Source organism: Lontra canadensis, unplaced genomic scaffold (assembly GCF_010015895.1).
Source record: "Lontra canadensis isolate GAN:19392208 unplaced genomic scaffold, GSC_riverotter_1.0 scaffold23, whole genome shotgun sequence".
Taxonomy (NCBI): domain Eukaryota; kingdom Metazoa; phylum Chordata; class Mammalia; order Carnivora; family Mustelidae; genus Lontra; species Lontra canadensis.
In genome coordinates this window covers 17,854,615-17,878,261 of record NW_022631017.1, presented here as the reverse complement: position 1 = coordinate 17,878,261, position 23,647 = coordinate 17,854,615, and the positions used below count along the sequence as shown (strand labels likewise).

At 34.2% G+C, this 23,647-nt stretch overlaps 1 protein-coding gene across 1 annotated transcript in view; it reads left to right on the top strand.

Moving 5' to 3' along the window:
- TRDN (triadin) overlaps nucleotides 1-23,647 on the top strand; it is a 391,390-nt gene that overhangs the window by 354,403 nt on the left and 13,340 nt on the right. The window contains exons 31-37 of the mRNA XM_032862438.1: nucleotides 592-612; nucleotides 2,364-2,390; nucleotides 3,160-3,198; nucleotides 3,558-3,593; nucleotides 4,359-4,403; nucleotides 5,871-5,873; nucleotides 7,231-7,251. Coding sequence (XP_032718329.1) covers nucleotides 592-612; nucleotides 2,364-2,390; nucleotides 3,160-3,198; nucleotides 3,558-3,593; nucleotides 4,359-4,403; nucleotides 5,871-5,873; nucleotides 7,231-7,251 — 192 coding nt within the window. The remainder of the gene's footprint in view (nucleotides 1-591; nucleotides 613-2,363; nucleotides 2,391-3,159; nucleotides 3,199-3,557; nucleotides 3,594-4,358; nucleotides 4,404-5,870; nucleotides 5,874-7,230; nucleotides 7,252-23,647) is intronic.

Genomic DNA, 23,647 nt, shown 5'->3' with positions numbered 1-23,647 from the left:
TGCAAGCAGGGGGAGGGTCAAAGGGAGAGGAGAGAAGCAGATTCCCCACTGAGTGCAGAACCAGATCTCAGGAACACGAGATCATGACCTGAGCCAAAACCAAGAATCTGATGCCTAACCTACTGAGACACCTAACCCACTGACCCACACTGGTGCCCCCATTCTTCCTGAGATTTTATAAAATCAACTTCTTCATTTAAAATGCTGGATTGGGAGACTTAAATAATTAATATTAATATTAACATGTATTCTAAAAAGATGATGCCAGAATATGCATTTTATGTTATTCAGATATAATAAGGCATTCAAATTATTGTGAGCATTCATATTGCATCAAATCAGAGATACGGTTTCATAGGGATAAAGAGTCCAAGAAGATTTTATATTCGAAAGCTGTATAATTTCTTCTATAGGGAATTCATTAGGAATATAACTTTAAAATTATTCAAAATGCATTTTCTATTGCTCATTTCAATATGTTTAGCCTATTCCTACTTTAACTCAAACATACAGAAATACAAATATAAAGGGCTGGTATTTTACTATAGGTAGAAAATGATTGCTGGTTTTCTTTTCTTCTTTACTTTTTAGACAAACCTAAACCAACTTCAAGTAAGTGTACTACTTTAAAATTTTAAGAATTTGTTATTTAATTACTTTAATTTTATCCCTTTACATTGTATATGCAGCCAAAAAAAAGTATGTTTATTAATACAATAACCAGTATGCCATTACCTATGTAAATGATTCTGATTGACAAAGAATACTGTGTGTATTGTATTCATTGATCCCTGAACATGTCTTTATTGAGCACCTATTAGATATATTACACTGTACCAGGATATATGAGGGAATGCCAAGAATGTTTCCTGCTTTCACGCCTGTGTAATTAATATATTTACCAAGATAACTAATGCCTGTGTGGAAAAAGTGGTTTCATCTCTCTTTTATGTACTTTGATTTGTTAAGATGTATTGAGTAAACATAGTATGGAGAGTCCTCTAATAATCACTACTGAGTTAAGAAGAATTCAGAACACATAATACCTGTCTCTGATTATTGAATCTTAGCATATTAGTTTTTTATTATCTTACTTTTTCAAAGCCTAAAGGTAAGCTGTTTTTAGTATTTCAGAATCTCTGTTTTATTTCGACATTCCAAGCAGTAATAAGAATGCAACAGTTTTTGAAAATTTATGAAGTTTTATGTAATTTCATAAAAATTAAATTATTGTTTAATATGGTTAAATTATGACCCAGACTTTAACCTGGAGTAAAAATATGTGCATTTCAAACAAAAGTATATCTAGAGTTGTATCTAAAATTTTTAAATGCCAAGGAATAACTTGGTTTCTTAAGAGCATCATGACTGATTCCTTACAAATGCAGCTACAATTTTCTTCTAATTGAATTTGATGTTAAAATATTAAACGTTGCCCTCGGGTTGGAGAAAATCTTTAGTACATTTAGTTTTTATTATTGCTATGGATATGAAAAGTATTACAAAAATTAAGGATTGAAAGTCAAAGCTACAATGCTAACATGATGTAACACCATAATCTCTTGTAAGTACTGTTCTGTTTATGAAACGTTATTCATTTTTCATCTTCATTATTATAAAATATTTTAATCAATTTTTCTTGAATTTTGGATATAGCTTCCAGAGAAGTTACAGAAGACTGATAATTAAATGGATCAGGTTTATAGAAACGTTCTCACTTGAACTGAACTGTGAGAAAGAATATATTTTTAAAAACCTGCCACGTTATATTTTAAAATATCATTGGTGTATGCATTAACTAAAAGAACAAAAAGTGGGGCTGGTTTTGTATTATCATAGACTAAAGATAAGTAGCATTTTATATCTTGTCTCACTACTCTGACAGTAGTCACTGTGAGTTGAGTTTATTTCTATGATATTTTTCAGCCTCATCCCACAACCCCACCCATTGCATTTAGTGTAACGTCTTATACATGAAGTTGCTTTATAAATATTCAATGAATGATTGCATGTATGCATATATGAAGATCAAGTTAAAAGTCTGTGAAGATTTATAATTTGTAATTTGTAATTAAGAAAAACAACCGAAGGACTTCAACTGATTAATTCTACTGTACGGGCATAGAATGTTTTAGATTGGTATGTAGAGTAGTTCTAATTTCAAAATAGATTTCTAGTTATAGTTTTCAGAGATATTGGTTATTAGTGCATTTCTCTGCCATTTTGAGCATATGTGTTTACTGTCATTATTAGTGGCATTTAATAGGAAATACCTTGAGATAAAGCTCAATTATCTGCTACTGAAATATAAAACTATTCTTTCCTTTTCTTTTTCTACTGTATTTTTTCTTTTTCTCGGAAAGAGGAAACATCAGAAGTCACAGAATCAGGTAAATATTAACTTTCCCAAAGGAGGTAACACAGATCTGTGGGAACAGATCTGTATGTAAATTTGAGTCTCTGTCTGGCTGTGTTACATTTGGGAAAATCCCTTAACCAGCTCAGATTCCTGGTTTCTTCACCTGTAGGACAAAGAAAATGACTTCCAGAAAAGCTCATTATGGGCATTAGATGAGTTAATATAGGCCACATTCCCACTACATACGTGGTTGTTATTCGTTACGTATTGGTTTTCTTCTCACTCTTGTCTGATAACTGCAGTTGAAGAAAATCATCAATCAACTGAAACTGTTTTGAAAAGCGTGTGTCCACATTTTGCTTCCAGATATTTTGGGACTCTCATTTTTTTCCCCATAGTTTACTTTTTGAGCATCCAGAGCACCAGTTTAATTCTCATTTCGGAAAGAAAACAACTGAAAATGTAGATGTTTCTCCTGTTGTTACTAGTTTACATTTAATTAAATGCATGGTCTGCTCTAGCTTCCCTTCAAAGCACATAAAAACAAAGACAGAGAGAGAAGGGGAGGGGGCTCTGCCATCCTGGTGACTGAGTATAAGCCAAATAACCAATCATAACAAAAATATATACATCCTCACACACAGGAGGTATACTCTTCCGCCACATCTTGAAAATGCAGAGCCCTAACCCCCTCCACTTATGGGATTAAGTCCCATCTCCAACTGTTTACTTCAAGACTGGGTAAGAAAGTCATGTTTTTTGAACTGATGATTTCTTGTTGTTATATTCCCCCCACCCAGGGAAGAAGAAAACTGAAAAATCTGAAAAAGAAAGTAAAGGTAAAGATGACACTTAAAGACATGAACACCAAACTAACAGTAAACACACAGAAATAAAAAATACATAATTATTATCATTTAAAAACAATTCTGGAAAATGTGGATAGAGATTTTAAAGCACATATCAGAAATGCAGTTCACTGTAGGATTTTCCATGCAAGAGTGTAGATATCACTTATTGTTAGATATCTAAAGAAAATAAAAACATAGGTTCTGCTATTTCTAAATTAACAATGTAGAATTCTTTTCATATAATGCCTGATGTGAATATTGACTACACAAAGTTTAATTCCAGACCTCAGGAAGACCTATGAATAAATGTTATGTGACTCAAAATTACCTTTTATTTTTCTCTACAGAAAAAGCAGAAATGAAACATCTTAAAGAAGAAAAAGGTAATTTTTAAAAGATGGAGAAGCATAATGCAAAGCCCTGAGGTCAGAATTGTTGAGTTGAGGCTTATTTATATCACTTTAAAATAAAACTTTTATTTGTGTACATGAGGAGTGCTAGTATGATTAAAAGAAGAAATGTGGAAAATAGCCAGTGGATATGTGGTAATGGCCATGTCGAAGGACGAGTGGATGGCAGGCCATTCCCAGCAAGTGTTCATTCATGTGTTGTGCCTTTGGTGAGCAACAAGTTTAGAAGCATCACAAAGCAGCTTGTGTTTTTAACGCTGGGTGTATTTATTTGGCAAACTACAAAATATAATATGATAATGGAGTTATCTGAAATATTTACAAAGGTCTTACTTCCCAAAGAAATATTCTTTCGGATCAAGAGGAAGGCATTTGTAGACATACCAAAAAGATTGTTAATAATAAGGTTGTTTTTTTTGTTTGTTTTGGTCTTTTTGGTTTATCCCTGAATTCAGTTACTTGGAATGACCCATTGTAAATGGATTGTCCTTAACTTAAATATTATAATCCCTGCAATCATGTTAATCTCTATTTATGCAAACAAAACAATCTCTACTCCTGATATATATTTTTGTTAAGTGTTAGCAGAAGAGAAAATTTGTTTAAAACACCCTGAGAAAATATTTACAATATTTAAATTATTCCCATGTTCCCAAATCTTAGTTGAAGTCAGTCAAAATTTTCATGAAAGTTCCCTTTAAAACTTCATAGTTTAATTTACATTTTCTTTATCGACAGTCTCAACAAGAAAAGAAAGTCTTCAATCACACAATGTGACAAAAGGTAATCTTGAATTAACTCTGTAAATATTCAAATGCTAAGTTGGTATGGAGGTGTCTAAATTATGTTTGCACTTAATATTAACAATGAATTTTTTAAAAGCAAGGAAGTCTAGCATTTATACACTTCTGCTAATAGCAGAGGAAGTGGACAGGTAGGAAATCTAGCAGGAGGTTTACATTTCAATGGAAAATTAGCAAATGTGAAGAAGTTGGAACATTAACAACATAAACATTCAATAAACTAATCCAGTACATACCAGAAGATAAATTTCTCTGTTACAAAAGACTTTCATAGTATGCATAATAAGGACAAAAATGATATAGTTATAAAAACAGGTATAGCTGAGAATTATTTTATGTTTTACATAAATATAGCCAATATCATAAATATATTTTTTATTATCTAAATTTAGCCCTTTAAATTAATTCCACCTAAACAAAAAGTGGTTGGTAGAGGGAAAATGCCTGTATGTGCATGGCAGGAAGATGTCCTTTACCTAAAATGAGAATGACCTTTTTTGGTGATATTGACTACCAAAAATTTGTAAATGGATGTTATAACTGAAATATATAGTCTGGGTGATATAATTTTAAACTAATTAATTCAAAATGTAATAAGATTTAAATGTTTTAAATTTTAAGACTCTAAGTAAACATGTCATAATGGAACAATTGTTTTCATTCATAGTAAATGTATAGAACTCCAGTGTGGGAAGGGGAAATGAGGCTTATTTTTTCACTGGTCCCTTCTTTCTGTTTACTGTATTATGGACACCTGAAATAGCAGGACATACATAGACATATAATTTAGACATATACTCAAGTGTAATTTAGACATATAAATATCAGTAATATTAGAGGATAAAATTTAGCATAAAAAATAAACCAAATTTGTAGGAGCCGATAGGGGTATAGACTTTCTATTTCTATTTTCTTAACTTTTAAGATATTGCTTAAGATCTTTTAAGATAATTAGCCAGAAGAATGAGAAGATACCAGTTACTTAAAAAAAACTCATTGGCACTTACTTTCCTATAATTAATTCATTTACTCCTCAGAGCAAGCCCAATTATCATGCCCAATTTAAAGATGCCCAATTTAAAGCGTGATGAAAGAAGTCTAACATCTCAGAATGTTTACATGGTAGGGAAAGGATTTGGTTCCACGTATGACACTAAAGACTTAACGAACTCATTCAATCACAGTTCACTACCACATCACACTGTGGCTCACATAAGAGAGAAGCTTTCTATTAATCAGAGCAGCCCAAAAGTAAACTGTAAATGTACCCAACATTGTCCCCAAGGGAGTGATCTGTTCGAACTATAACTAGAGGGCTTTACAAGGGACTTAGATATTGAATGAACAGTACCTTCTTGCCAATCTGCAGTCCATCATTTCCAAGGTTTTCATATTATGAATACACAGGACAAATTACTATATATGAAAGCACAAGACTAACCCTGAGCTAGTTGAGAATATAGGCACATTCTTATTCATTCTTTCATTCAAAAGATGGTTATTATATTTCAATAAATGTTTATTGTATTCCTTTTTTAAGTTCTTGTCTTTTAGCCAATGATAGTATTTTTAAAGGAAAAGTAACATGTTGTTTTGTAATTTTATACATGAGGCATGTGACTGTATTATCACAGAAACCATAAATATCTCAAATGAAAAAAAAATTACTGGCATTAACTAATGCCAATAAATTTTTTGTCAATTTGTAATTCTTGGGTTTATATTAGAAACTCTGTAAGTCTCAAAATAAATCATGTAATGCACATGCATTTAAAAATGTGTATTTTCAAGACCAGCCCTTTAAATTAGACTAATGTTGGGATGGTAGCTACCCTTGTAGTGAACATTGCATAATGTATAAATTTGTGAGTATAAACTCACTTATACACTTGAAACTTATGTAATATTATGTGTCAACTATACGGAAAAAAAAAGTTAGACTAATGCTAGTAGAAAGTAGATGTTACCAGTCTTTTTTTTTTTTTTCAAGAAAAAAAAGATTTACTTTATATTTTTGTCCTATATACAAATACTTTAATATAAAAAAACCACTACTTCGAAGAATTATGGCTTCTCATTGATACTAACAGGCAAAAGGTTATGAAAAATTAAACTGATTTTGCATGTTGCTTTTTAAGGTTTAGTTATTCGTCCTTATTACTTTTGAAAGGAAAATAATTCACAATAATACAGTTTATGGAATTTGGAAACTTTAAACAAATATTTAGATTAATTACATCACACAAAGTAATTTTACTCAAGTTAACTATAATTTGAGTTGAACCAAGACACTTAATTTAAAAAAAGATCCTGCTGATTTTAGTAAGAGTTTTGTTTTTGTTTTTGTTTTGTTTTGTTTTTAAAGATTTTATTTATTTATTTGACAGACAGAGATCACAAGTAGGCGGAGAGGCAGGCAGAGAGAGAGAGTAAGGGAAGCAGGCTCCCTGCTGAGCAGAGAGCCCAATGAGGGACTCAATCCCAGGACCCTGAGATAACGACCTGAGGCAAAGGCAGAGGCTTTAACCCACTGAGCCACCCAGGTGCCCCAGCAAGAGTTTTTAAAAAGCATAAATATGTTGTGACATCTACAGTGATTAACAGCTTTTCTGATATTTCATGTAAAAGCGATTAATATATTCAAAGATGCATGTTCTCAGGGAATTGTTGTACTCTTTCATTAACTCTTAAATAATAAAGTCAAAAGATGTTAGGTACTTTCATTTGGCCCATCAACATATAATGTCTTTGCATTTTATCTGACTTAAACAAAACTTGTTTCCTTTTTTTTTTTTTTTTTTTTGCAGGAAAACCTGCAAGAGTATCAAGTAAGTACTTCTTGTATTGATGATAAATTCTCTTTGGCACGCAGTATAAATTTCCAGCTGAAATTCATAAAATATTTATGTTTTTAATGTGTTCAGAGATTGAGTCATTTCATACTAAGCCTTCTGACAGGCATTTAACTTTAAAAATTAGTTATGTGAAACTTAAAAAACTATGTTATTTGAAATGACTTGTAACAGAAATATTTTATCATGTTCTCAAGCTTGAAGATTAAAGTGACTTGCATTCCAATACATGAATTTTTTTCAGCAATTGAAGTGGAATGAAATAAAATAATCCTGTTTCTGCCTTAAACCTTCAATCACTGAAGATTTGCTGTAGAGCATATATGGTTGAGCTATGATGTTTTATGATGTTTTCCAATGTTTGTTAACTTAGATACAATTTTATATCTGAGAAGAATGACATAGTTAGGAATGGATCTAAGCTCGTATGTTGTAAACAGACAAAACTCTCAGAAAACACCCCCTAAAATACCAATATCTATGTGCAGATAGACATTCTAAATATACAGGGTAAACTGTAAATTTTCGTATAAGCTCCTAAAATTCTGGGAAATAGAAATCTTCCTTCCATATTTCCTGATTTTAAAAAACACCATCTTAAATCAGTGCTGTCTAGTGTAAAATCATGTAAGCAACACATGAAATTTTACATTTTGTACTAGATACATTAAAAAGGTTAAAATGTGTTAAAATAATTCTGTTTAATTAACTCCCTATATATTATTTCACTATGTATCAATACAGAGATATATTGATAGTTTACACTATTTTTTTTTAATTGCATGTGTGTTATACATGTATAGCACATTTCAGTTTGTACTGGTCACATTGCAGTACCCAAATGCCTCATGTGATGAGTGGCTACTGTGTTGTTCAGAGCAGATCTCAATATTTATTGAATGCTTCCAGTGTGCCCACCACTATTGAGGACGGTACGAGACAATCGTTATATGTGGTACTTGCCACATACCTCATTCAAAGAGCTTTGACTGAAAATAATAGAACCCCACATGGACTTGCTTCAGGGATTTAAAAAAAGGAGAGTGATTACAAGGGTCCAGAATTGTCTTATTGATGCAGAGCAAAGCTCTCACTTGATCCTCAGGTAAGCCCTTCGGAAACAATCCCACTCTACACTCTTCCCCTATAGCCAAAGGTACTCAGGGCATACTTCATGAAGCAGATGATTCCAGAATTTGTACTTTGAAGAATGGTTAGCTTTGAATAACTGGAGAAAGAGAGAAGTGATGTAAAAGAAAAACTCACTTCTGTCTCTTCACTCTTAAAACAGTTACCACACTCCCAGCACTTCCTATACCAGATGTATGGGTTTTTTTGTGTTTTGATTTTTTTTTTCCACATCAAGAAGTTCTTTGTGACACCAGCTAGGTGTCATTCAGTCACTTCCAACACTGACGTGGAGTTAGCACAGACCTGATATTGTAAGGGCTCAGACCTTTGTGTTTAGGGTTCAGAGACTGCTCCCTAGTTCAGTTGCCAATTTTAAGTAGAAGGTCCCCAAGTTACTCACATTTTCTGTCCAAAATGGCTACAAATCAGAGGGTCTTGTGACTTCCTCCCTTGGATTCAATTATTTACTAGAACAACTTACAGATCTCATAGAAACAATCACATTTACTAGTTTATAATAAATGATATGATAAAGGATACCATAGGATTTAGGGTGAGACACTTTCCTTGTTTGTAGATATATTTACCAACCCAGAAGTTCCTTGAACCCCATATGTCTGAGATTTTTTTATGGAAGTTTTATTACATAGGCATGATTGATCATTAACTCAATCTCCACCTCCCTTCCCCTTCCTGGAAGATGGGGAGTGGGACTGAAAGTTTCCAGCTTCTAATCATAGCTTTTTGGTGACCAGCCCTCATTCAGGAGCCCGCCAAGCATTGCCTCATTGGAACAAAAATGCTTCCATCACTCAGGAGATTTAGAAACTCTATGCTAGGAACCAAGGGCAGATGCCAATATATATTTTTTTCTATTATTTCAAAGTCAGCAACCAAAAACGCATGGTGTGAAGAGGCCATCAAAAGAAGAGTTGGCTGGAGTTAAGGGCTAGTGTCAGAAAGCGGAAGAGCAGTAATGGAAACATGTCCATGAGGTAGAGATCCTGCAGGCCAGAGGACTTCAGACTTACCGCCACAGAAAACTGTAGTTTACTTTATGAAAGGGAGTAAAATGGGATTGTTGGGAAGAAGTACGATAAATAAGAAGTAAAAAGGAAATGAGAGTTGTACCTCAAAAGAGAAAAGTGTGACCAAAAAAATGTCTACTCTTTCTTATGGATTAGAGGAAATAAATATCCAAGGATATCATGTGATGATGCATTTTATTTTTTTTTTAGTTTTTTAAACATTTTTTGAGATGATACATTTTAATAAATTGGTTGCTGCACACAAGAAGATTATATTCTCCATAGCATATTTTTTTATCACACCTTTTTGGAGACAATCATCAAAACCTTCAGATATTTATAAATTAAAACATACTTACAAGATAATTTAAGCTGAAGATCCATTGTCCTTTTTCTGAACTCTTCTCAAAATTATGTACATGTGTACTTATTTTTGGCCAGACTTCTTTTTATCTTTCAGTCATTTATTTGTCTTTCATAAAGGAGGTTCACAAATAGCTTTTGCTTTGAGTCCATTGTTCCCTTCCACCCATGTTCTCTAACTCCAGCCCAGTGCCTGCATCTCTTATCTTCTTGACTGGGACCAAGTCCTCTACCTCTGATAGGCTGGTTTTTCTGCTTTCGTACTAGATGTACAGATACTGTCCTTCATTCCCAGATTTTTTGGCTGGGAAGGAAGAGAAGGTCAATATGTGGGAAAGGCTCAGTATAAAACAGAATGGAGGTACCGCTTCCTAAATTCTGGTTTACTCTGATTGAGATGCTTGAAACCATCCAGGTGGATTGGATTCTCAACTACCTGGGGTTTTATTGTAGGGATAAAGAGGATACTGATGAAAATCAGCAATACACGAACATCTCTATTGTCCTAGTGAAAGTGACATAGCAAAATCAAATTTTCCATAATTCACAGACGATTATGGCTTAATTGATACTTGTTCTTGTGGGTGTTTTGTTTTTTTTTTTAAAGGCTATAGCTTTCGGGTCGCCTGGGTGGCTCAGTGGGTTAAGCCGCTGCCTTCGACTCAGGTCATGATCCCAGGGTCCTGGGATCGAGCCCCGCATCGGGCTCTCTGCACAGCAGGGAGCCTGCTTCCCTTCCTCTCTCTGCCTGTCTCTCTGCCTACTTGTGATCTCTGCCTGTCAAATAAATAAATAAAACCTTTAAAAAAAAAAAAAAGGATATAGCTTTCTGATTCTAAATGTCCATTTGATTTTCATTCTGTATTTTTTGTAGGTATGGTAAATATATAGTGAATAATTTGCTTTCCATGGAATTCAGAGGAAGACACCAAGGGATGTTAGACTGTATTATATTTAAGATACATTACCTTAAAAATTAAAAGCAAAATGAACACATTTCTGAATTTTAAATGGCACAACTATTTGATATTAATATTTTAAGTCTCTTGAAAACTTTTTTTTGAAAAAAAATAAATAACCGTACATCCAAAAACATTAATTCCCAGGAAGTTACCCAAAGGCAAAATGTGAAATAAAACAAAAGAATGAAAACATACATTATTAAAAGGCAAATGGTGCCAAGGGAAGACTAGCACCTAGAATAATTCAGGGCTCCTGACATAGCTGAGACATTGACTGTATATTTACAACAGTGGGTATGGGGCATCGAGGAAAAAAAATTTATGGAAACCTATAGTTCTTTCATTTTTATTGACTGGTAGTCAACATTTAAGTAAACTTAAGTAAAGATAGGTTGGTTTTCCCCTTAAAATAAGTACTTTTAAAAAATATTTTACTATTGGGGCACCTGGGTGGCTCAGTGGGTTAGGCCTCTGCCTTCGGCTCAGGTCATGGTCTCAGGGTCGTGGGATCGAGCCCCACATCGGGCTCTCTGCTCAGCAGGGTGCCTGCTTCCCTTCCTCTCTCTCTCTGCCTGCCTCTTTGCCCACTTGTGATCTCTGTCAAATACCTAAATAAAATCTTTAAAAAAAAAATATTTTACTATTTACTTGAGAGAGAGAGAGCATGTCCAAACAGGGGAAGGAGCAGAGAGAGAGAGTGAGCTGGGTGTGGAGCTGATCCCAGGACTGAGCCAAAGTCAGATGCTTAACGAATAGAGCCATCAGATGCCCCTAAAATGAGTATTTTAAAAGAAGTGATACAGTAAGAACATTCTTGAGAGTCTCAGAATGTGAACAATGAGAACTTTGTCATTAATAACTCACCAAAATTATCTGCGTAGACAGGTTTGGGATCATCATAAAGCCCCTGGGATCTAATTTTGATATCAAAGATATGAATTTAACTTTTTAAGGATATACTTAAAATTTAATCTTTTCTAGAAGTTAATTACTTTCTAAAGAAACTCAAGCCCAGCAGAGGACTACTAAGGATTTCCATGTTTTAGACAACTTCCTTTATAGCTTATATTTGTAATTTGCTTTGTAAAGCTTTCTAACTTTTAAAACACTCATTCATTTTTTGGTTCTACATTTTCTTTCTTTTTGCATAAATATGGTATATTAATAACCAATTCACATTAACATTAAAAGTTCAGTGAAAATTTTAGATAACAGAATTAAGCTATTTTGAAACTTGTGTGAAAATTTAAATAAGCACAAGATGCTTAAATATAAAACAAGTAGGGACACCTAGGTGGTGCAGTCCATTAAGCCTATGATTCTTGGTTTCCACTCAGGTCATGATCTCAGCATCCTGAAATCAAGCCCCACATCCAGGCTCCAAGCTCAGTGTTGTATCTGCTTAAGACTGTCTCTCTCTCTGCCCCTCCCCACCTATATTCTCTCTCTCTCTCTCTCTCTAAAAATAAATAAATAAATATTTTAGGAAAATAAAATTAAACAAGGAGGTAAAGGTTTATAGCATTTTTTAAGTTATACATTTGATATAACTTAGGTTAAAGACTTCTTTTGAAAGAATATAATTAAACATAACCAAAGCATATCATTTGACATAATAAAAGTGTTACCTATTTTGTATTGATTATATATCCCTACACTGAAACTTATCAAGAATTTCAAAAAGCCAGAATTTACTAATAAGTATATACTTCCCATTTGAAAGAATATTTCACTTTTTAAGACAAACTATTAATGAGTCTGTGAATTATAAAATTATAATGTAGTGGCAAAAATAACTAATTTTCATAAATTCTTAAACACAAGAAGAGTATGCTTTGCTTTATGTTGATATTATCCATAATTCCCTTTCATTAATAATTAAATTAATGATCTTTTCTAAAATGATTGAATTCAACAAATGGTTAATTCATGTCTAAATCAATTTATTTATGTCCTCTCAGACTAATTAAGGTGATTTTTTTTCTAATTTCATCACATGTTGGTCTCTCATATATATCAAATTGTAAGACTTAATCTGATTTTTTTTTCTTAATGTTATGTTCTCAGATTCATCAGTGTTTTATTGTAGTTATAGCTTATTCATTTTTACTGTTGTATAGTATGTTACTTTATGAATATACACATTCTAATCTATATTATCAATAGATATTTGCTTTGCTCCTAATTTATTTAAGATTTTTGTGTTTATTTTTAGATATCTTAATATGGAAGCTTATGTTAAAAGTTTCTACATTTCTCCTTTACTAATATAAGCATATAAGGCAGTAACTTTATTTTTTTTATTTAATTTGTGTGTGTGTGTGTGTGTGTGTGTGTGTTCCAAAATTCATTGTTTATGCATCACACCCAGTGTTCCATGCAATATGTGTCCTCCTTAATATCCACCACCAGGCTCACCCAACCCCCCCCCATCCTCCTCCTCTCCAAAACCCTCAGTTTGTTTCTCAGAGTCCAGTCTCTCATGGTTTGTCTCCCCTTCTGGTTTCCCCCGACTCACTTCTCTGCTTCATCTCCAATGTCCTACATATTATTCTTTATGCTCCACAAGTGAAACCATATGATAATTGACTCTCTGTGCTTGACTTATTTCACTCAGCATAATCTCCTCCAGTACCGTCCATGTTAATGCAAAAGTTGGGTATTCATCCTTTCTGATGGAGGCATAATACTCCATTGTATATATGGACCATATCTTCTTTATCCATTCGTCCGTTGAGGGTTATCTTGGTTCTTTCCACAGTTTGGTGACTGTGGCCATTGCTGCTATGAACATTGGGTTACAGATGGCCCTTCTTTTCACTACATCTGTATCTTTGGGGTAAATACCCAGTAGTGCAATTGCAGGGTCATAGGGTAGCTCTATTTTTAATTTCTTAAGGAATCTCCACACTGTTTTCCAAAGTGGCTGCACCAACTTGCATTCCCACCAATGATGTAAGAGAGTTCCCCTTTCTCCACATCCTCTCCAACACTTGTTGTTTACTTTCTTGTTAATTTTGGCCAATCTAACTGGTGTAAGGTGGTATCTCAATGTGTTTTTGATTTGGATCTCCTTGATGGCTAATGATGATGAACATTTTTTCATGTGTCTGTTAGCCATTTGTATGTCTTCTTTGGAGTGTCTGTTAATGTCTTCTGCCCATTTTTTGACATGATTATTTGTTTTGTGTGTGTTGAGTTTGAGGAGTTCTTTATAGATCTTGGATATCAGCCATTGTCTGTAGCGTCATTTTCGAGTATTTTCTCCCACTCCATGGTTTGCCTTTTTGTTTTGTTGACTGTTTCCCTTTGCTGTGCAAATTTTGATCTTGACGAAGTCTCAAAAGTTCATTTTCACTTTTGTTTCCTTTGTCTTTAGGGACATGTCTTGAAAGAATTTGCTGTGGCCAATGTCAAAGAGGTTATTGCGTATGTTCTCCTCTAGGATTTTGATAGATTCCTGCCTCACGTTGAGATCTTTTATCCATTTTGAGTTTATCTTTGTGTATGGTGTAAGAGAATGGTCGAGTTTCATTCTTCTACACATAGCTGTCCAATTTTCCCAGCATTTACTGAAGAGACTGTCTTTTTTCCACTGTATATTTTTTTCCATATCTGGGCTCTCTACTTTGTTCTGCTGGTCTCTATGTCTGTTTTTGTGCCAATACTATGCTGTCTTGGTGATCACAGTGACCTGAAATACTAAGGAAATGTTGAAAAAGAGAAACAAACTGGGAACATCACATTGCCTGATTTCGAGCTTTACTACAAGGCAGTAACTTTAAATGCTACTTCAGAGCATCCCACAACTTTTATATGTAGCATTTTCATTCTCATTCAGTTGCAAGTATATCTTAATTGCATTGTAACAAATTCTATAGTATTTTACATGGAAGTATTAGAACTTATTCTTAAATTTCCAAACCTGTGGGAATTATAAAATCGTCTTTTAACCAGCTTCAAATTTAATTATATAGTGCTGTGAGAAAATGATTTACTCCTTAAAATATGTTGAGCTCTATCTTATGAACAAATATACTATTAGTTTTAGTAAATATTCCATATGTCATTGAGAATAATGTGCATTTTCTAATGGCCAGAAGTGTGATTGATTGAGTTAAGCTTCATTATTTTTCAATTACCCTGTATCTTCAATAATTTTTTGGATATTAGAAGTATCAATAATTGAATAAACTATATTGAAATCTCCCACTATCATGGAAAATTATCAGTTTATCCCTGTAGTGTTATCAACTTTTATATCAGGAGCTGTTATATAAGTTCTATACAAGCTTCATTGTATCTTTCTGGCAAACTAAACATTTATCTTTTTATGATAACTTCTTTTAACTTCTTTTTTTAAAGATTTTATCTGAGAGAGAGAGAGAGTGAGTGAGAAAGAACACGAGCAAGGGTAGGAGTAGAGGAAGAGCGTGAACAGACTCCCTCTTGAGCAGGGGGCCTGATGTGGGGCTTGATTCTGGAACTCAAGGATCATTGCCTGAGCCAAAGGCAGATGCTTAACTGACTGTGCCACCAGGTGCCCCATAGTAACTTCTATATTCCATATAATGATCTTTTTGTAAATAAAATGACCTTTTTTAAAGTGAAGTATCCAATAGTATTACAATTATCCCAGCTTTCTTCTGGTTAGTATTTTATCGGAATTTTTTTTACAAATCTTTATTTTATGTCTTCCCATGACATTTTGTTTCAGATATGTCTTTAGTAAATAACATATAGTTAAAATTTACTTTTTATTTTACCCAGTCCCAGTGACCTTCATTTTTAGTCTGATGAATTTCAACTAGTTCTTACCATCTTGCCTGTTGTTTTAGACTTCTTATGTCCTAAACACTTCTTTATATTCTTTCTTGTCTTTTACAAATTGAACATTTTTCTAAATGTGTTTTTATTTTCCATTTTCTAGTCTCTATTTATCTGGAAGATGACACTTTATTTGTCTCCATTTTTGGTCACCCTTGACATTTTACTATACACAAAGAACAAAATTACTATAAAACCCCCTCTTCTCAACAAGAGAAGATGCTAGAACATTTAAATTTCATCACATCTTACTATTAATGTATTCATATCAATATGACTCTATCTTTATCTTGATTAACAGTTGTCTTGTGTAGTCAGCTGCTCCCTTTTGGGGGGCATAAATATTTGCAATTATTAGATCTTCTTGGTAGATAGACCCTTTAGGAATGATGTAGTGTCCTTCTTTATCTTTGACTACAGTCTTTAGTTTAAAATCTAACTTATCCAATATAAGAATCACTACCCCAGCTTTCTTTTGAGGCCAATTGGCATGAAAGATGCTTCTCCATCCCTTCACTTTCAGTCTAGATGTATCCTTAAGTTCCAAATGGGTCTCTCGTAGACAACATATGGACAGGTCCTGTCGTTTTATCCAATCTGCAACTCTGTGCTGTTTTATTGGGGCATTTAGGCCATTCACGTTGAAAGTCATTATTGAAAGATAAGTTTTTGTCGACATCATATTGCCTGTGAAGTCATTGTTTCTATAGATTGTCTCTGTAAGTCTGTTCTATGACACTCTTGGGTTCTTTCTTCTTTTATAGAACCCTCCTTAATATTTCTTGTCCTGCTGGCTTGGTGGTCACATACTCTTTTAAACCTTGTAGATCTTAGAAGCTCTTTATCTTTCCATCCATTTTGAATGTCAGCCTTGCTGGATAAAGTAATCTTGGCTGCATGTTCTTCTCATTTAGTGCCCTGAATATGTCTTGCCAGCCCTTTCTGGCTTGCCAGGTTTCTGTGGACAGGTCTGACATTATTCTGATAGACCTTCCTCTGTACATAAGGAATCTCTTTCCCCTAGCTTCTCTCAAAAGCCCTTGTCTAAAATTATGTTTCATCTGTCTTACAATCAAGTGCCTCAAGGTCTTTCTAGATTCGTTGATCTTGGGGGTGTTCTTTCTACCTCTAGGATACAAATGCTGGTTCCATTTCCCAGATTGGGAAAAATTTCATGGAGAATTTGTTCAACTATATCTTCTAGTCTTCTTTCTTTCTCCTCCCCCTCAGGGATCCCAATAATTCTGATGCTGGAACATTTCATAGCATCATTTATTTCCCTAATTCTGTTTTCATGGATTCTAAGCTATTTGTTCCAGGCTTCCTCCTGATCCTTTTTCTCTATCAGTTTGTCCTCTAGATCACTAATTATATCTTCTGCCTCAGTTACCCTAGCTGTTTGAGTATTTAGATTAGATTGAATCTCATTGATAGCTGATTTTCATGCCAATTTTTTTCAATATTTTAATTCTAACCTTTCAAAGATTCTGAATTTCAGATTGTATCAATATTATTTCTTCATTCTATATGTGTCTATCTTCCCCTACAAGTTCCTCAGAACCAATGCTACCATCTCTCTTGCATCTCTCACTTGGTTTCAACATCGTGCTTCTCTAGCAGCACCTGCTTTAGGAGTGTCCTGAGCAAAGACCTATCGGTGGAAAGCATTCTCAGTCATTATTGATCTGACAATGTCTTTAAATCACCCTTATTCCCAAAAGCCTGTTGTGAGGCACAAAATCTAGGTCACTGGTTAGGTAGTTTGCACATTTTTGATATATTTGTTCACTGTATTGATTTCTCTTCTTCCACAAAGCCAGGGGAATTCTGTTACCAGTTGAATTGTCATTCCTTCACCTGTGATCTATCTTTTCTGTCTCCTCTTTAAATATTTTCTCTTTGCTTTTGATCCACTGCAGATTCACTATAGTTTATGGAGTGAGGGCTTCTTTTTACAGTGAAACTCCTCCAGGAAACATGGAGTCTTTTTTTTTATCAGTTTGGAGAATTCATAGTCATTATTTCTTCAGATATTATTTCTTTGTTTTTTCCTTCTACTGATTATTAATATTACTAATACTGATTATTAATATTAATTCTCTTCTTTCAAGATCTCTTTCAAATTTTTCATCTCCTCATTTCTCTATGCTGTGTTTAGTGTAATTTGATCAATTTTAACATACATTCACTAATTACTTCTTCTATATATATATTAAATGTATATTTTTAATATATTTATATAAATATATAAATATATAAAGGTATATAGTATATTTTCTATATATATTAAATATATATATTTTATATATATTTATATGAATATGGAAGTAATGTGCATAATAGAAGTATATATATAAATATATATCTTTATATATATTTATATTATAAATATAAATTATATATATATAAATATAAATTATATAAAATCTCACTGGATCAGTTTAATGTTATTTAATATATATTTAATATATTTAATTCATTTATTTTTAATATATATTCTATAATATAAATATTATATAATATTCATATATAAATATATTATAATATATTATATAGTATATAATATATACTTATTATATAGTATATAATGTATAGTAATGATATATACTTATTATATAGTATATAATATATACTTATTATATAGTAATAATAATGACCCTGGGATCATGACCTGAGCCGAAGCAGACACTTGACTAAGCCGCCCAGGCATCCCAGCTCATACTCACTTTTAGATAAACGAATTTTTCTTTGTCTCTGTTTTCCCTGTCCTTCTCAACTCTTATTCCACTCCTAGCAGTTTCTTTCCATTTGTGGCATCCTGTCCTGGAAGTGAGCCCTGGCTCTTAGGTTTCCCACGGTCACAGGGTACCTCATGGTACCTGCAATCAGACCTCATGGTGAACCCTTTTTGCTCACCTGCTCTTGAACTGGGCAAAGCCCTTCCTAGTTTCAGCTGATGGTTTCAAGTTATCAATACTCACTTTTCAGAAAATACCTACTGGCTGTTTAAGGGTTCTCTGGGGTGTGTCTCAGACTCCCTATTGTCTCCTTCTACTTCCTCTCCTATAGACACTAGTACTTCGTAGGTTTTGACTATTTGTTTGTTCCAATCTACATGCATTTTAAGGTTCATTTTGTTTTGTTATAAATGTTGTCCACAGGTCTCACTTCTGTTTTTACAAGGGGATTTGGAAAAGATTTAAATACTGTGTTGTCACTATCTTCTCAGAAACCCAGGAGGCAGTTACATTTTCATCTCACCATCCGCTTAGCAAAGGCTCACAGGCTCTGTGCCCCCATTTTGTTCCTTGCACAATTAGTTTCTGAATTCCAGTTTTAATATAGCCACTTGTCCACAGGGTGACCTACCCTTTCATGTATCAGCAGGTTTTCTTTTTCCCCTCTCAGGGCAGGAAGGAGGATTCTGGAGGGTTCCTTTACGTACTCTGAGCCCAGCACCACAACAAAAACTATGATTTTGTAGTTAATATTGTCCATTATTTTATCAGTAGAATTAGAGTCCAATAATTGCTTTTTGAATATTATCCACAAACCTTATTTTAACAAGGTTCATGCCTTACCTGTCTAAATTAAAAAGTGAAACTCCAATGTTTTAGTTCCAGGCAATTGTATAGAATTTGATATTAAGACTTGGACAATCTTTATTCATAGAATCCTAAATTTCATCTTCTTTAAAACAAATCCATTCTCAGTTAATACATATATGCACAAACCTTTGAAAAAGGAAAATATACCTTCCTATAGCATTTAGTTTAAGGCTTATTTCAGGATAGATATTTTTTTCCCTAAAAATGATAATTTTATACAATGACTTTTGTTTCATTTTGTTTTGTTGGGCGACCCTTTTTGGGGTGGAATACTATTGGAGATCACTTGCTGAAATAGAATGCCGATGAACACTAACATCAATGTAGTGTTTGTTAAAAACAAATCAGCACCAAATTCATGATAGAAATACAGAAGTCATCATTGGGTAGTGGCTGATAACATGGAAAGTGGTTTAAAAGCTGTGTACACTTGGGACAGCTACATAACATCTCTGTGCTTGGTAGTCTTATTTTTTTAATATGGATAATAATAATAATATTACCTCATAGAAATTTGGGGGTGATTAAAGAAGATAAAATGATAGGTGCATAAATAATAATTGGTGTCTAATAAGTGGTTTTTTCATTGCCATCCTCGAGGATGATGATGATAATGATGGTGATGGTAATGATTATGCCATGCTGTGTTACTCTTCCTACTTAGGAACAGGTTTCACTTAGTAAGCTTATCAAACTGGGTAACACGGTAAGGTAAAATCATAATGAGAAAACAACATCTTACTCAATTTGGGGTGGATTTAAAACAATCTCACTTTTTAGAGTAAGGGTGATTATCCTCATGGAAATTTTGCTTCAGGAGGAAAAAAAAATGGAGCAGTAATTTGGTTGAAGCTTTTGAAGAGGTACCAGCTGCCGTGCTTACCTCCTCTGATTACTCCTTTTGCTAGACCTCAGAGAAAGTCTGTGTATAAGGCACACTTGGTCAAATGTTTGTCACTGCTGATTTTTAGTCTTTGGGTACCAGCCGTGTGGCCTCATTCATTTATTGGTGATGTTAAGTTGTTCTGACATTACCCTCAAGACAGTCATGTCTCATCCTCAGACTGACAGGACAGACACTCAGAGAGGATTGCATGCGTTTATTGAACACCCTTGGCTTCCCTGTGTGCAAAATTCCAAATGTGAACTGTCTCCGCATTCTTTATTACCCCCTGAGGTCAATCTCAAGAATTCTGTGGATATTGCTCAGTGAAGCAGTTAATTTTGTTAAAACTCAGGTGATCATTTTAAAAAATAGTATAGAGGAAACTTTCACACCTGAAAATGAAAATAAACAGGGTATCAACTGCTGCTTTGAACTACCATGGATTCTTTTGATTTCTTGAAAATATGTTAACTCTTAGAATGTAATATTCCATTAAACCATTTAAGCATAATTCAGCAAATCCATTGAGAAAATAACTTAAAACTTTTGGTATTTCTATAGAGACAAAGTGATGCAGTGAATTAGATAAAATAAGAGGAGCAAAAATGAAAAATAAAATCCATGCGAAGTCACTTCTGTGTCAATGCTTTAGGATCCCAGCTGTTTTCCTCTAAGTATTTCTTGAAAATCTGCACAAATCAGAATAGATTGCTAGTAGAAATAAACATGCAGTAACTGCTGGTACACATGCATGCATTATTTAGGTAGTTTTTATTTATTTATCAGGCTTGCTAAGAGTACACAGAGCAGGCTGGGCACTACACAGGAGATTTTATCTTTAAAAATAAGAAAAATAAAATTCACAATCTACACCATCAATGTGGATTCCTTGAAATTTTTCTTCTCTCCAAATTACACTCTCTTTTAACGTTTCCCATTATTTTACCCACCCCTATGCTCCCATGCTCACATGAGGAAGCTTTGCTTCTCACCCAAGATTTATCACTCTGTTTCTCCTTGACACCATCCCTTCTTGCCTTCCCCTATTCTGGCTCCCTCCATCCTGCAACTTCAGTTCTTGCTCTAAGAAACCCTCCTCCCTTCGCCTGCAGATATCTTCAGACTTCTCTCAGAGGAAATTTTCCTTGCTCCTTCTGCTTCCTGAAGAAGTTGTACTTTTGCTTTCATTCACAATAACACTTCTGAAATAAGTCTCCCACCTGTTCTTCAGGCAACCTGCATGTTGCCCTCCAAGATTTTCCTCAAACGACACACTTAAAGCTCAAGCCAGATGTCCTAATTGTTGAGCTTAATTATCTTTCTCACTTCTCCCCCATTCTCTGATGCACTCAACATTGTTGGTCTCTTGTCCTGTTTGAAATGTTTTCCTCTCGTGGTTTTCGTAATACCAGATTTTTTTCTTCAGTCTGAGCATATTTGCTCAGTATGAGCTTCTGCTGCTTTTTCTTTTTCCAGAGGATTACTTCTTCACTTCTGAGCTCCCTTTCCTCCTCTTCACAGTCTTCCTCCACGGGGTCATCCCACCTTGCTATCCACCTCTTTGTGGATAAGACTCCAAACTGTTGTGACACCTAACCTGCCTTATCAGCTCTGGCCCCACATTTTCAACTCCCGGTTTCACCTGTTGTCTGCCCAGGTTTACAACTGACCTTCCTATCTTACCTTTTTTTCTTTCACTATCCCTCAACCCCAGCAAATCCTAAAGGGAATTGCCATATGATTTCCATTCTTCAGTCACTTAAACCTAAAACCTCCAATTCTACTTTGATTAATTACTCTTCTTCATTTCTGGCTCTAATTCAGTTGCCAAATCATGTTAGCTTGGAATCTTTCTCTTCTGAACAATTGCAGTGTCTTTTCAGCCCATCCCGTCCTGATTTCTGTCATTCCTCCATTTCATGTCTGTGAAATAGATCAAGTTTTCCAAAATTTCAAATTGATTAGGCCATTTATACAATAAGTGTTTAATATTTCCTCATGGCAAATTTACAATACATTCTACATTGCTTAGCCTGAGGGTCTAAATCCTCTATGATCTAGTCTTAAACTACATTTTATATATTTTTTTCTATAATCACTGTCTATATCTATGGGAAATACCAAACCAGTTCCACTTTCCATGTTCCTGATTTGCCTCCATCCTTTGATCCTGTCATTCCCTTTTCCTGGACTTTTCTTCCCATTTCTGATCATAGGATCCTTTATTGTCTGTCTCTGGTTCATCCTGATTCCTCAAGGTCCATCTCCCACAGGATAGCTTCCAAAAAATTTCTTTGATCTCTGTAGGAAGAAGTGACCATTCCACCATGGAAAACTTCTCACACTTATTTTGCTGATCGTCATATACTACCTTGCAACCCATAATATTTTCTCTCTGTTTGGATACTAGCCCATTTTCTCTACTTGACTGCAAATTACTTCCAGGTAGCACTGCATTGGTTTTTCCAGGGCACACAGCAAAGTGCTCTGAGAGTAGAGATAATAAGTTTAGTTGAAAGAGGGAGGGTCTAGAAGTTCTAGAAAATTAGCTTTGTATCTTCTTTTAATACCTTGAAAGTGCATTGCTTAACACCTTTTAAATCCCCTGAGTCTCAGTGTTCTCTTGAAAAATTGGGATATTCCACCTATTTCTTAGCATATTGAGACTAAAGCAAATATGTAAACTACCTAGTACAGCACCTGCACAGAAAAAGAGCTCATTGTCATTATTGTTGTTGAAAGAGTAAATATTTCCTAAATGAACGAACTGCAAGAAAAGTTTAAGGTAATATATACTTTGTAAAACTAAACTGATCTTTTTAAAAATATGTTTTAACTTTGACATTTTATATTATTTTTCTTTACTTAATAGTTTATTTTTCCTTTGCTGTTTCAATTAATTTTTTGCTGCTACATACATTGCTCTTACTTACTTTAAGTTCCTTTAGAAATGTTTGCATTTGGGTCTTTTTTTAATTTTTGAATTTTAATTCCAGTGTAGTTAACACACAGAGTAATATTAGTTTCAAGTGTATAACACTTGAATCAATAGTGATTCAACAATTCTATACATTACATACTGCTCATCATGATAAGTGTACTTTTTTTGTTTGTTTTTTAAGATGTATGCATTTGTTTGAGAGAGTAGAGAAAGAGAGTGCACACATGAGTAGGGGGAGAGGCAGAGAGAGAAAAATCTTCAAGCAGACCCCCTGCTGAGCTCAGAGCCCCACATCAATGTCGGAAGTGGGGCTTGATCTCAAGACTCTGCGATCATGACCAGAGCTGAAACCAAGAATCAGTCGCTTAACTGAATGAGCCACCCAGAACCCCCACATCATGATAAGTGTACTCTTAATTCCCATCACCCATTTCACCTATCCTTTACCTCTTCTCTGGTAACCATCAGTTTGTTCTCTATAGTTAAGAATTTATTTCTTAGGGGCACCTGGGTGGCTCAGCCAGTTAAGCGTCTGCCTTTGGCTCAGGTGACAATCCCAGGGTCCTGGGATCAAGCCTCACACTTGGTCTCCCTGTTTAGTGGAGTCTGCTTCTCCTTTTGACTCC